This window comes from Salvia splendens, chromosome 3 (assembly GCF_004379255.2).
Source record: "Salvia splendens isolate huo1 chromosome 3, SspV2, whole genome shotgun sequence".
Taxonomy (NCBI): domain Eukaryota; kingdom Viridiplantae; phylum Streptophyta; class Magnoliopsida; order Lamiales; family Lamiaceae; genus Salvia; species Salvia splendens.
Window position 1 is genome coordinate 6,837,565 of NC_056034.1, and position 15,772 is coordinate 6,853,336.

Here is a 15,772-nt window from a genome sequence, read left to right on the forward strand (position 1 = left end):
CTCGGTCAATGTGCAGCATCTACTTGACCTAGCAAATATCTGCACATTTAAGCTCAAATTTGCGCATTATCTCCCCCAAAAAGCATGTAATATCACTCAAAACCAATGCATTAAACGAGCCTTATCACCATTTTACAGTTTTCCAGCCGCAATTTTTCGATTTTCGAATTTTTGCCCCATCTAGCCACCAAGCGAAAAATTTTCTAGGTATCTTTACAGTTTTCATAGTTTACTCACGTCCCTACCAACTCTACAAACTTATTTTACACTTTGTTGTAAATAAGTTTGAGGGGATGAAGTGGTGGATCGTGAGTTTAGGTTTTTGTTTTTAGTTTTTGTTTTTGTTTATAAAACCCGAGGTAAATTGTGTCATGAGCATAAGATGAAGAACTTAGAAACACGTATGTTTAGGGACACATTAGACCGAGTTGCCAATGATATTAATGTTCAGAACTCGTTCCACTTGATTTTTCTTGAACTTTTGTTCGACTAATTGGTCGTTACCTTGATTATTGTCAATCTTTGATCGGTAATAGCTTTGATTGGTTTATCTTATATGTTCATACAATAATTGTGACAAGAATATTGATGCATGATAGGGAGAAATCGTGGTTAAACTTGAGTCGGATGAACGTAGAACTAATTAGAATAACTAAAGAGTTAGTGAAATCATTATCCTGGAAATTACTCTATTTTCCTAATCTATCTTATTTCTTTTGTTTCTTTTACTTTATTTTAAAACTCCATAACTCTTGTTTCTCTAGATATAATTTGACGCTTAGTACATGATAGTCAGTTGCAATTATATTCTCTGTGTTCGATATACTGGTACTGACCTTTAGCTATAGTAGATCTACTATGTATACTTGCAGGTATTTATAGCGCTAAAAAATAGTGCATCACTCATTTAATTGGGAATGGCCCGTTGAATTATGGCTGTAAATGACTGTTTTATTATCATGAAAAATTCAATGATAATAAAATGTGAAACACTATTTCAGTCTTAAATTACATATAATTTACTTATATAGCCCTCGGCCGTAGAAATATAAAAATCATATTTATTAGCTTTGAAACGTCACTTGAAAAGACTAGTTCAAGACATAATTGATCTATGTCAGTAGGTGAAATAATTCTGCGACACATTCTACCATCACACTAATAAAAATATAAAACATCTATGTCACTAATAATTCCGTTGGTGGATAACTTCGACCTGAGCTCGATTAGGATGGTTATGTTAGGGGCGTCGCCAGTGGAGAATTAGCTAGAAGCGGCTCTGCTCAGCCGCGTGTCTGATACGCTCGGATTTTGCACTGTTTTAAGGTCTTTATTTGGTCCGTTTTTAATGTCAAAATCACAATCCATGTCCATATTTTGCATATTTTCTCTATTTTGATATTTTGACGTATTTTGTGAGAAATGTGCATATTTGAGCCTAAAAAGATAGCAAAAAGTCGAAGTTGGAAATCTGAAGTTTTCGAGACGACCAGTGGTCCGCTGCAACTCACACAGCGACCGTTGAGGCCCAACGACCGCTGAGCCAATAGCGGTGTGTTCCAGAGAAAGTTGTGCTGAAACGAAAAACACGCCCAGCGACCGCTAGGGAGTGCGCAGCGACCTCTCGAAGAGTTTCCGAAGCTACGGGATTATTCACAGCGACCGCTGCAACATAGTGTAGCGACCGCTATCCAGGATGCAGAGGCTACGGATCAACATGCAGCGACCACTGGCCAAGGTGCAGCGGCCCGCTGCGAAAACGCGGCGCACAGAATTGACCTACTTTCTCCCCAAGATTTACCAAACTTAGCCATCTTTTACCTTATTTGCTGGAGCTCGATTTTTACCCTATAAATACCCCCTCAAACCTCTTCATTAAGGATCTTCTTTTTGCCATCTAATTCTAGATCATAAATTTGAGTGTTCTTCATTGTGCAAGAGCTTGAAGAAGGAATCAAGAGAAGATCAAGGCTTCAAGGATTAAACCTTTGGGTTTTATTTGTTTTAGTTCTTATATTCTCATTGTTTTCCCTTCATTCTATGTTTTTAGCTTATTCAATTATGTGTAACTAAATTCATAGGATTCTAGGGATGTGTTAGTAACGACTTTGGTTATACAATTTCGTTTTCTATTTAATATCTGTTTTGTTTTTACTTCGTTTCTTCCCTAAGTTGTTCTATAATACTCAATGTTTGAGTGACACATTCGGTGATTATTTAATATAAATTGCTACATAATCGTGAGAGGAGATTGGCGAGTTAGATCCACTTAGTAGACACTACAATTGGCTTCCCTTAAAACGGAACTGTTAATTGAGAGTGAGGACTTTATAAGGGTCTTAGGAGCTTTTAGGAGTAACAGATCTAGGATTGACAACCCTAGTTTTAGTAATCTATGCATGTACCGCATGGGCAAAACTTATATGACTCTGTAAGCTCTTGGTCTTTATTTAGAATATGTGTGTGCTTTTGTGCTAGGTCAAGCTTCTCAAATCCTGAGAATCCGCTAGATCACAAGGTCTAGGAACTCAGAGGATCCTGGAAGTCTCGGTCGTCGGACACACAAATTCCGCGTTCAAAAAAAACCCTCAACCCGCTATACTATGAATTAGTACAAGGAAGTAAGGGTCGATCCCACGAAGATGGATGCGTAAGAAGGCATTTAAGAGATTCTGGAAAAGGGTTTGGCTGTTGCCACGCAATATTTTGGTTGAGAAGAAAATTATAACTAGGCTGGGGAATAAAAACTAACACTAGACCTAGGAAACTGAAAATATCATGCAGACATGGGACATCATCTTGACTTCAATATCTCAAACAAACTTCCTCGACCTAGTTAACGACTTTCTAAACTAACTAAACAGAGATCAAACTTGCTGTGGGGACCATTTCCAGAAAAGGTAAAGTACGGATGAAAAGCTGCAAATAAGAAACTATGAATTTTACCGACAACGACCTGCATCTCGTTACCTGATTTAAACACGAACATGAAGAAAACAGAGTAATGATCCAGATTCAAACAAAATACAATAATTCATACGTCGGAAACTAGCGATTAATCAGAAACAGAACAGATCTACATATACTAGACGAATCGAAACAAAAACACAGAAACGGATCATCAACTTCATACACAATCAACCAACTCAGCTTCAGATCCACACGTCAGACGCTTAATCCACTCCGGATCCAAGCAATCCGAACCTAACTACTATCAGAAACAACTCCATGAGCTCCGATTCAACAGATCCACTTCGATCAACGACGATTCAACCTCGATTCAACTCCGATTCACCAGATCAAGTGCGCAAAAGCATCCATTCAAGTAAACAACCACAAAATTCAGAATCACAGAAAATATAAGTTCCATAGATAGATCATTAATATTTCAGCAAATACGAAAGCCGAGCTTCGAACAGCGAAGACTCGGTAGAAATCCGAACAGAAAACTAAAATGAAAGCAGTAAATTGTTTCTTCGCCCTACGTAAGGACGGTGGTACACAACTTCAAACTGAAAATGAACCCCAAAAACCCCTAGACTTCTGATTCCCCCAAGTGTGTGTAGAAGAGTGTGTGAGTGAGCTCGGAGCCAAAAGTCCTCCTCCTATTCATGTTGCATGCTCTATCTTTTATAGATGTGGAGGCGATCTTCTAAAAGCCTTCTCTTGAAATCTCTGTTCTGCCCTTCAGCTAGCGATCTCATCCGTCTGGCAATTTTTCCTTCATTATGCTCACTTTCTCGCCAAATCCTTCGCCAGGCGATTATCTACCTTCATTCCTGGGCCTGGAGATTCCTTCTACACACCTGGCTTAAAAGATGTGTTAGACCCCTTAAATTGTTGAATTTAACCCCTAACCGATGCATGAAATTAGCCTTATCAAATATCAACATATCCCTAAATGTAAATATAGCTAATTATGCATGTAAAAACAAAAAAAAAACAAATATGTTTGTGCATATATATCCTTAAACCCATAATATTATAACAAGTAGCGGATGCAAAATTTTAATGGTGGGGAGTCTAAAAATAAAATTAAAAAATACTTCCTCCGTCCAACAAAAATATGCACTCTTTCCTTTTCAGTCTATTCCACAAGAATATACACTTTCTAAATTTGGAAACTATTTTTTTCTTTATTATTTTACCAATTATGCATTAAAACTTGTGTCCAACTAAAAGTGCATATTCTTGTGAAAAGTAAGTGATATTAAATAAATCATAATGTATAAATAAAAAAGTCAAAATATAATCATATCAAGACATTTCTCTTCTATTTTCATCTTCTGTAATCGGTGCATAATAGTTTTATGAGTAACATTAACAAATGTATTCTTCGTCTTCTCTTCTATATCATTTTTAATATAAGGAACTAAGCAATCCTATACAGTTGGTTTTCGATACTATTAAGTAGAGAATTCTTGATGAATTTCCACACAATTAATTTTCTAGCAATAGAAGCAATCAATATTAAAATAATATATTGAAAAAAATACTTAAGAATAAAATTGTTTTAAGCAAGAAGGAGAAATAGAGAATTAAAGAGAGAGAAGTAGTAGAATACAACGCATGCACAGCAGTTGGAGTAGATTGTTCAGAATCTGTTGATTATTGGTGAAGGTTAACCTTAATGAAATATTAGATAATAGTTAATTTCATTTTTAATATGAAATTACAAAAATACCCCTGATTTTTTGTAAAATTGTTGCCCATAAAACTCCTCTACCTTCACAACTCCGCCACTGATTATAGCACATGATTATTTTAGAAGATATTTATTTTATATGTTAAGTGTGACATTTTTATAAAATAAATTTTAATAAAAATTGATATCTATTATGGAAGAAGAGATTATAATTTTATTTGATTTTATTTATTTTTAATTTGTTTAGTTTTTATTAGTTCAATAGGGGACCAGTTCCACCCGCCGCTACGAGTGGTATTAATATTGCAACTGCTGAATATCTATAACATTATTGTCGGATCATAAATTAATTTGTGCATGAATTTTTAGGTATTAGTAGTATTTTAATTTGTTTGTATACTCATTTTAGGGGTAAGGCGGTAACAGGATTCTAATTATTCAATATAATACACTATCCTAAAGATGATAGGGGTCTCTTGAAAGAATTCTAAAGAAAAATAGGACTACTGTCTCACAGAGATTCTATTAAATTGATTAATTCTGTTAAATTGAGCTCAACCTAAATAAGGCGAGTAGTATCAATTTGTTCTACTATGTAGTACGTACAAATTTGGCTTGAAACATATCACAAATATAGGCAAAGCTCATTTTAATTAAATTACTTCGTGTCTTCATGTATTCGATTAACCATGTTTTGACACACCCCATGCTAGTTTGGACACTTGGCTAACTACTAACTAATATACCACAAAATCCTTAGGTGTCATTTTGGAATAAAAATAAATATCACCCCTGTTAAATTCATAGTGGCCGTGTGAAAATAAGTAGAAATAAATATTTGGCCTTTATTTATTCCAAAATATCTAACAAACTAATTATGCATATATACACGCAGGGGGACTATGGTGCCACCATACTTTGAGTGATAACATACCATCAGTATAGTTTGTTAGATTTCATAATCTAATGCCTAGGATTGAATTTCGTGAATAAAGTAAACATTGCAGTCTAATGTATTAAGTATTGCAGGCATGGGCATTTTAGTCATTTCTGAAATTTGAAACTGAATCAAATTAGTGAAGATATCTCTCTCTCTCCCGCCATTACTCCTTCCAACCATCGATAGATGCCCTTAATTGATAAAATCTCGCTGCCTCCACCTTTACACTGTGAATCGACGATTTACCATAAACACCGACGCTCTCTCCCCCCACTACTCCACTCTCGCTCCCCTCATTCTGCAAACCCTAGCAATCAAGTTTACACCAAGAAGCGGCGATTTTAAGAGACTTTCTGTGACATCCCTAACCTGAAACCTGCATTATTTTGCATATGAGCATATTTTATTATTATTACATATTATATTGTCATTTATACTATAGATATATTGAGTGTAATAATCAACTCGGTATAGTCGAATATATAGGTAATTTTGATTTATGTTATTTTCTTAAAATAATTCATATGAGTATATGTATGTGTAACAAAACGTGTGTATGCTTGAGAGTATTTTTGTGAAGAATTATATATGTATACACGTAAATTATTAAAAGTAAAAAAGTGATGGCATTCTTAGGGATATGCGATATGTACTATACGTGTTAAATTAGTTTCTTATATTTGTTACATATAGGACGTGTCATTATTAATAGATAATTCAAACATTAAAAAAAATATTAAATTTATTAATACTGTTATATTGAGCTCAACCTAAATAAGGTGAATAGTATTAATTTGTTCTATATATGGCAAGCTCATTTAAATTAAATTACTTCATGTTTTCATGTATTTCAGTAACCATGTTTTGACATACCTCATGCCAGTTTGGACACTTGGCTAACTAATATAATCTACAAAATCCTTAGGTGTCATTCGGAATAAATTATAAATAAATATCACCCTATTAAATTCATAGTGGACATGCGAAAATAAGTAGAAATAAATATTTGGGCTTCATTTATTCCAAAATATCCAACAAACTACTTATGCATATAAAAACACATATCATGATATCCACTATCAAAATATTATTTTATATGAAAATCACACTTGTACTTAATAATTTACATTATTCAATACTGATTAACATTTTATTAAGATTTAATATCACTTAGGGAAAATTTCAATATTCGGAGTATTACGATGAAATATGCAAGAACGTACAACTATATACGAGAAAATGAATTGAATGATTTTTAAAATAAAACAAAAATTAAATGTAAAAATAATTCCTCACATTTATCGTACTACAACACTATGTAAATGAATTGAATTAATTATTATTACTCCATATGATTGTGCAAGGACGTACACCACTATAGTAATATCCCTTTATTTTGTTGGTTAATAAAAAAAAAGCCACAATTTGGGTGCTCTAAGATGGGCACGAGCCCAATGAAAATTGGGTTTCACTGTGCCAGACTGTCCATAATGACCCTGACCCAATCCATAAGTATATCATCTCAAATTGGAAGTGGAAGAGTAGTACTTTTGAGAATGCTTTTGAGAAATTGTCAAAATTTATAATTTTAACAATCAATGTTAAATTTATGTAAAAAAATGAAAAGTATTTTATGTTTATGATATTAGCGTCTATAATCAAATCTAAAATTATAATTATTTTATCATAACCAACATAGATGTTTATTTAAATTATTATGAATTATAACTTCTCATATCGAATTGAAAATATCCTCCTTGCATTTTCAAGTATTGACCTTTTTTTTATATTAGTAAATGAAATAAACACCACTCTGAAGATTCTGTAAAACTATTTTTTGAGAAAAGTTATTAAAAGTTGAGTTATTATTTGCTAGACCGGATTTGACTGGAATTTAAACCTAAACCCTCAAACCCTACATAAACCCTGAAGTTTCTCTTCCTCAGCACCTCCAATGGCGTCTCCGCCAATACTCTGTTTTCTTATCAATCAAGAAACTATTACTCACTCTTAATTCACTTCCTATTTATGCATCAAAACCACGAAATAGACCTTTCTAATTGAGTAATTAAAATCCCCGTTGAGATTATGGCAAAAAATTGTGCATCCTGGATTCTAGCTGCGCTAACCTACTCTGCCTTCCGCGTCGACGAAGCCCATGCAGATGGACGCCCCAGTTTTTTGCCATTCTCTAATTCGCCTCCCGCGGCTGAGTCGGAGACTCCTGAGCCGGCAGCAGACGAGCCACAACGGGTTCGCAATAATAATCCGAGAACGACTTCAGCCGGATTCGACCCGGAGGCTTTGGAGAGGGGCGTCGATGCTTTGAAGGAGGTTTCCAGCTCTCAGCATGGTGCTAAGAAGGTTTGAAGTTTTCCTTTTTTTTTGGTTCCCGGATTAGTTAAGCTGTTTGATTGAGGATTTTTTTTGGCTTAGGCGTTTGAGTTTATGAAAAAGCGAGAAGAAACTAAACTGCAAGAATTAAGCTCAAAAGCTACGGAATTCAAGACAATTCAAGCTCAAGCCGAATCTGTAAGTTTCGTCGCACTGTTTGCTTCCAGTTTAAAATTAACCTTGTTCATAATAATTTGATTTCCAGTTATTTTTCTTCTTTTCATAATTGGCATTTATCATAATTTAGATTGAGTAAAGATTAATTGTTGTGGAATCATTTGGAAGCACAAGATTTCATGTTTAATAGTGAGTGTATTTCCTACCACATTACATGTCTTTCTCGACATGATGGCATTTTAGCTGGTAAAATTGAGATCGAATCTCTTGTAAAACAAGTAGTATTGTGTTTATTTGAGCAGGAATATGAATGACGAGTGTATGTTGTTGAGCTTTTTCTTTGTTATTCACTAAGTAATCTTGCACATTCTTTTCGCTAAGCAACAGTTACTTCATTGCTTTATTTAGAGTTCAGAGGGTTTTAACTCTCATTATCATTAAATGAAAATTGTGACTCTTTAATAATTCTTATGAAAGAACCCCGCGTATAACTTCACCAATCAAGAAACAGAACTAGGAATAGTATCATTTTCAATACCCGTCAATATTTCCTCTTCCAAGGCCTGAGAACTAGAGATTTGGGGTGCTTTTCAATGCTTCAATATCAATCATTAATGACAAGATTGTAGGAAGAAAAATGAATAATGTTTCTATATTTTCCAGGAGAAACAATCAATAGTCCACCATGAGCAGAAAAAGTTAGCTCAACAAAAAGCAGAAATAAAATCACAGATGGCTAGATACGAAGACGAATTAGCCAGGAAAAGAATGCAGGTATGTGATCCTTTACATGCACATGCAGTGAAGCATTAGGTTTTTCCTGTATTAGGTTTCTAGGAGTATCATGTAAATCTGGAGCTTTGCAGGCAGAGGGTGAACACCAAAGGGGTAGAAATCAAGAACTTGTAAAAATGCAAGAGGAATCCTCTTTGAGGCAAGAGGCTGCTAGACGAGCAAGCGAGGAACAAATTCAAGCACAGCATCGTCAAACTGAAAGAGAGAAGGCTGAGATAGAACGTGAAACTATTAGGGTCAGGGCTATGGCTGAAGCAGAGGGAAGAGCCCATGAGGCCAAGCTCGGAGAGGATGTCAGCAGACGAATGCTAGTTGAACGTGCAAATGCAGAGCGAGAGAAATGGATTGCTACTATTAACACAGCATTTGATCACATTGGAGGTTTTTTCTCTCGAATAAACTGCAGATCTTTACCTTTCTAGAAATTGTTTTAGTTTCACTGCTCATTTTGTTGCAAACACTCTGCTGTTCATCTGTTCGAGCTTGTATATTCTACTAGAAGCTAATATACTTTTTGAACTTTTAGTGCGAGGATTAACTTCATTCCTTTTGTGAGTTACTACTATAAAATTAGTGGCAAGTTGGTTTTTGTTTATGAAAGTATAAGCTTATATTCCCATTTATTTAATTTTTGTCTTGCCTTGAGTCATCATCAATAGATGGCTGCATATTTCATTTAATGTTACTTCTCCAACTCCAAATGTTCCCTTAAATGTAGGAGGGTTACGGGCTATTTTAACGGATCAGAATAAGATGGTCGTGGCAGTGGGAGGGGTAACAGCTCTAGCAGCAGGTGTTTATACGACAAGGTACTATATTTATGAATGTCAAGTTGTTAACCTCAAAATCCTTTGCAGTATATTGTCTACCTTCGCCTTAAAAAAACTCGTCTTGCCAAAATAAGTAGTATCACACCCATTTCAAAACTCTTATATATCTATGTTTTTTTCTCATTTTAAATCCACTTGTCATTTATCGCCATATGTGGTTTTGCGTTATTTGACTAAATTGTTCTTCTGCAAGAGCCACTTTCTAACAAGCATGCCATTTTAGTTTGGGTGATGCTTTTAAGAAATTCAGTTCTAACATTTTGTTGACTTACATATTTTGTAAAAATGCATTTTATTTCCGGTCATTGCATTTCAAGGACAATGTAAGTTTTATTACATTGGCATTGGAATCTTTAGTTTTATTTCAGCGCTTTTCTAAACACTTGCAATATATATTTGGATTTCAGAGAGGGTGCAAGGGTGGTTTGGAGTTATGTGGATCGAATCTTAGGACAACCATCCCTGATTCGAGAATCTTCACGGGGTAAATACCCATGGTCTGGGCTGTTTTCACGCGGCATAAGCACCCTTTACGGAGGTGCTAAGACAGGTTCTGGCTCACAAGCCAGAAAAGGTTTTGGGGATGTTATCTTACATCCTCGCCTCCAGAAACGGATTGAGCATTTGGCTAGTTCAACTGCACATACCAAAGTTCATAAGGCACCATATAGAAACATGCTTTTCTATGGACCACCAGGAACAGGGAAGACAATGGCTGCTAGGGAGCTTGCCCACAAATCTGTATGGCGGCATCATAACCTTTTCCTTTTTTGATGGATGCTTTAATTATTTCAACACTCTTGCTTTAGCTTAAAGTAGGCATTAAGAAATATAACTGCACTCGCACAAAAAAAATGTGGGTTCACTATTTATTGTCATCGAGTAATTCTCCCGGTGGCACGAGAGATTGGGCTTTCATGCATCACATCTGACGTGTGATTTCACAAGTCAAGGGTTTTTCGTAGATAGGCATGACTGATTATTGTGAGCCCCTTTTTTAATATCGTCTATGTGCTATGCTTATAGGGACTTGACTATGCACTGATGACTGGAGGTGATGTTGCGCCACTGGGCTCTCAAGCTGTAACCAAGATACACCAGATGTTCGATTGGGCCAAGAAATCTAACAAGGGTTTGTTGCTTTTCATTGATGAGGCAGATGCCTTCTTGTGCGAGTGAGTCAAACCATGTTTGCCATAATCTTCATTTGTATAAAAACGAAGTCTAAATGAAGCATTATTCCATATTAACATTTGAACATCTCCAGGCGGAATAAAACCTACATGAGTGAAGCTCAGAGGAGTGCTCTGAATGCACTCCTGTTCCGTACGGGAGACCAGTCCAAGGATATAGTCCTTGCTCTTGCAACGAACCGCCCTGGTGATCTTGATTCAGCTGTTTCAGATCGTATCGATGAAGTCCTAGAATTTCCTTTACCCGGTGAGGATGAGCGTTTCAAGTTGCTTAACTTGTACCTGGATAAGTACATAGCACAAGCAGGGGCAAGAAAGCAAGGACTATTTGCCAGGTTATTCAGGAAGCAGCAAAATAGAATAGAGACACAAGGACTGAACGATGAAATCATTAGGGAAGCTGCAGTAAAGACGGAAGGCTTTTCTGGAAGAGAAATCGCCAAGCTTATGGCGAGTGTTCAAGCAGCAGTGTACGGTAGTCAGAAATGTGTGTTGGATTCCGATCTGTTTCGCGAGGTGGTGGATTACAAAGTTGCAGAGCATCATCAAAGAAAGAAACTAGCTGGAACTGAAGAGAACCTAACCAAGTCCAGCACCCTTTGATGGTTTTTGTGTTGAAATTGAACATGAATCATACTATGTATGATTCTTTTTCCTCTAAAGCGAGGAAGTGTTGGTGTAGCTTAGCTTAGCATGCATTGGCAACATTGCTTATATACAGTGCTTGCACCAATAATGAAATCATTATATCATTTTTTTTGTTATTCTCTATCAAGATTAACTCACCTAACAAAACCACGCCTTATGATGAAAACTGCAAAATAAGCAAATGTAAATTATATAAGAAAATGTTAATGCTCCAGCAGGAGCAAAGTTTCATTCAAAATGTGCAAGCATCCTTATTTTGAGGAGAAAGAATAGTTGGCAGTAATACCAAACACCATGTTATCTGAAAATTACAGCTTATAACAACTGGGATGACTGGCTTTTAAAACAGCACAACCAGAGACATTGTCTAGTGATGATGGCCTTGCACATAGCGCAAACCACAATCCTTGCACACAGCTGGCTCGTCCTTGTCGAGGCATATGAGCTCAATTGGATGACCCAGTGCCGGGTTACTATCTGTAGTAAAGTCAAAAGGGTAAGACACCTAGTAAAACATTATAAAGATGATCACTGATTCACTATTCATAAAGAAGGAAACTCAGATATATAACAAATTCTGCATCTCGACAGAAACAAATATTAGCAACACAAACCTCCTTCACAAACAGCAATCCTGTCCTCTACTTTCATTGATCAACTCCATTGGAGACTTTTTACTCGTATCCTATGTCAGCATCCGTAAACCATAATTAGAATACGAGACTGCATTACTGTTTCTCGTGGAGATGATGTGTCACAACTGCTAATATAGGAACAAACCAGGGGCAGAGTGCCAATTTCTGAAACCTAGAAGATAATTTTGAGTAGTACTATAACCTAAAAGTAAGTAGCAATGGACTAAGGAGGGTATTGAACTATGTATATCTACAAATCATAGTCAAATTTCAAGCTTATTTTTATACACAAGCCAAGATAGAGCAAGGAAATGGTTTCCTAATAGCTTGGTAAATTACACGCATTCATGTAATTGGTGTAGAGGTCAATGCCCAACTCAAGTGTGAGTGATCTTAATCATCAAAGCCTACTCAACCGGATACACTCAATACTCAAATAGTATATCTTATTGTCCTCTCATTCAATAGCCTAAATAGATCATACCACTCTCATATTTTCCTAAACTAGAACAAACGGAAAACCATGATGATCTCATTTATCACTCCTCATATTTCCAAAAAAATATACACCAGTCCATGGATATCCTGTCTATAAGCGAGGATATCAACTGACAACAGTGCAAGTGCAGACACTCTATAGCGTACAGTAGTCACAATTTCCTCTAAACCAGATTGCAAAACTTCAGGTGTCAAGGTCATACATAATGCCCTCTCTTCGTCTAATATAGTCAACTCAAGAAGAAGGCAATCAGAAACATCTGCAGCCGTAACAGAGACTCAATCTAGGAGAAATATAGGACCGGAAACGTAAATAAGAACAGAATATTAACATTATTTTGCATTTGCCCTTCCGTTTTTGAGAAAAAAACATTGATCTGCCAAATTAATCATGACAAAAAAATCTCGAGTTTTCTACGACCTTCGTATCCCTTTCAATTGATAAAACAAAAGATTTAAAAAAACAATACGAACAAAATTCGCCATTCCAGATATGTTGTGAATATTATGGAATTACAAGAGATAAACAAAAAATCGGGCGTAATACAACCCAAGAAGGAATAACTGAAACTGAAAATACAATGAAAACGAAACTGTAAATCAAACTTAACCGAGTCGAGGAAAGTCCTCTTTCCGCAAGATGAGATACGCCCCGATAGTGCTCTCGGTTATGGTGTGTCGTCCCCAAAGATAAAACGGCAACGCCTCTGGTGAAGCAACACCACTGTCAACAGAGCTCCGGCGAACTGGAAGAGGAGATGATAGAGCTTCGGGAAGAAAGGCTATGCAAAGAGAGTATGATGCTTCTCTTTATGTTGTTTTGATGCAAGAAATGACTAGTTTATTTATAGGCCTAGTCCACTGCAGGGGTCATCCCAGCCTTGATGGTTGTCATCATAGCTCATTAGGGCTGGCAATTTTCGACACGACACGATAATCTGATACGAATCCGCACGAAATTATTGGATTGAGGTCAAGTCTTATTGGATCCGTGTCCTTATCGGGTTGACCCATTAAGAACCCGATAATTTCGGGTTGGGTTCGGGTCCGATGCGGGTCGGATACGGGTAACCCATTAAGAAATAATATTATTATTTTTATTATTATTTAAAAATATATATATTACTTTATTTTTTTAATTTCTTATAAATTAGGTTTAAATAGTATAAAACGAATTTTAATTGTGTAAATTAGGTTAAAAATTAAGGTTTAATCGTGTAATATTAGGTTTTAATCGTGTAATATCAGGTTTGGGTTGTTATCGTGTCGTGTCAACCCATATTATATCGTGTCGATAACGGGTTCGTGTCGGGTGCGGGTCGTGTTCGGATTTGAAGATAGCAGGTCGGGTTCGTGTTCGGATTTATAGTTTCCTTAACATGTCGGGTTCAGGTTAAGTCTTATTGGGTTGGGTCATTATCAGGTTGACCCGATAACGACCCAATCCGCACTATTTGTCAGCCCTATGGCTCATCATGACGTGGCTGTAACGGCTGGCCGTTACGAATTTGAAAGCTAGAGTGGTCGACGATGAATCTAGACGTTGTACACGCCCTGTTCATTCGTCGCATGTGGACTTCGTTACGTGGCAACCTCGTAGACTTTGACTGCGTCATAGCTGACGATGTGTCATGCCACTGGTCTTTGAAAGCTGGAGTGGTCGACAATGAATTTGAAAGCCGGAGTGGTCGACGATGAATCTAGACGCTGTACACGCTCAGTTCATCCGTCGCATGTGGACTTCGTTACGTGGCAGCCTCATAGACTTTGACTGCGTCATAGTTGACGATGTGTCATGCCACTGGTCTTTGAAAGCTGGAGTGGTCGACGATGAATCTAAACGCTGTACACGCCCAGTTCATCCGTCGCATGTGGACTTCGTTACGTGGCAGCCTCATAGACTTTGATTGCGTCATAGTTGACGATGTGTCATGCGCCCAGTTCATCCGTCGCATGTGGACTTCGTTACGTGGCAGCCTCGTAGACTTTGACTGCGTCATAGTTGACGATGTGTCATGCCACTGGTCTTGCTGGCTAAGCGTTGGTCCAAAACATTAAGTTTGGGTCCAGGGACAAGCCCAAGAACCAAGCCAAAAGACCAATTGCCAAGGGCACGGGCTCGACGCGCGTGGGCTCTTCAACCCATCTTAGTCCACTATAATTATTAAGTGTAGTAAAGTTACTTAATAAATACACATTAAAAAATGTGTCTCATCTCCTATGTGGGATAATTGCTCCCTAAGTTTTATCTCATAGTTTTATTAAAAGCTACAATGTGGTCGGCCAACTTTAATTCACTTTTTCTCACTCATCGGGAATCGGATTTGAGAAAGTGAATATATTACGGTCATCTACGCAGAACGTAGATCAACGCTATATCATTTAATTTCCCAAAATTAAATATCTCATCACATTTATTATTGGTCAAATTTCGTTGACCGGACATCTTAAATTTAAGATTCCAATAAGATATTCAAATCGACATCAACAAAGCCCCCACGCCAATAAAAGCAATCATTTATGGAATAAGAACAAGAGCTCGGAAATTTTCATCACAAAAAGAACGAATAACACGAATTTCCCCAGCTTATGTATAATTAGATACCTGCATCCATTTTTGGGTATGAGAGGTGGAAACTTCGCTACTAACGATGCCGCTGAGGTTCCTCGAAGATCCAGTTAGAGTTTTCATGAGGTTTGTCGCCATTGTTAATGCATTATTTCTCCCGAATGCCGCCATTGTCCAGTGTGAGGTGCACAGAGAGAGCTCGATTTTGCTCAAGAGAGAAAAAGGGTAAATGAAAGTGTTGTGCTGAATATAAATTCACAGTTGGCATTTAACAATACCCAAAATTAGTCATAATTTTATGATTTTGGTCTTAAACTTTATCTTTTAAATTTTACTAGTTTAATTTAACAATTTATTTGGTCAAAATCGGGTTTAATACCGTTAAATATAGACGGAACAGTAGCGTAAGACCGATTGTGATCCGGGTTGAATGTTCATGATGCAAAAATTCAAAAGATAAAGTTTATGACCAAAATCGTAAAATGAACATATGTCTAGGACAAGTTTT

The 15,772-nt window shown here is 36.6% G+C and overlaps 1 protein-coding gene and 1 pseudogene across 1 annotated transcript; one reads left to right on the forward strand and one right to left on the reverse strand.

Moving 5' to 3' along the window:
• Window positions 1–7,484: 7,484 nt before the first annotated feature.
• Window positions 7,485–11,678, forward strand: LOC121797137 (ATPase family AAA domain-containing protein 3-like). The gene is made up of 8 exons (XM_042195872.1): window positions 7,485–7,949; window positions 8,022–8,117; window positions 8,760–8,870; window positions 8,963–9,272; window positions 9,610–9,700; window positions 10,129–10,462; window positions 10,748–10,896; window positions 10,989–11,678. The coding sequence occupies exons 1-8, from the start codon at window positions 7,674–7,676 to the stop codon at window positions 11,515–11,517; spliced, it is 1,896 nt and encodes a 631-aa protein (XP_042051806.1). The 5' UTR covers window positions 7,485–7,673; the 3' UTR covers window positions 11,518–11,678.
• A 38-nt stretch (window positions 11,679–11,716) lies between these two features.
• Window positions 11,717–15,488, reverse strand: LOC121793722 (annotated as a pseudogene).
• Window positions 15,489–15,772: the final 284 nt, after the last annotated feature.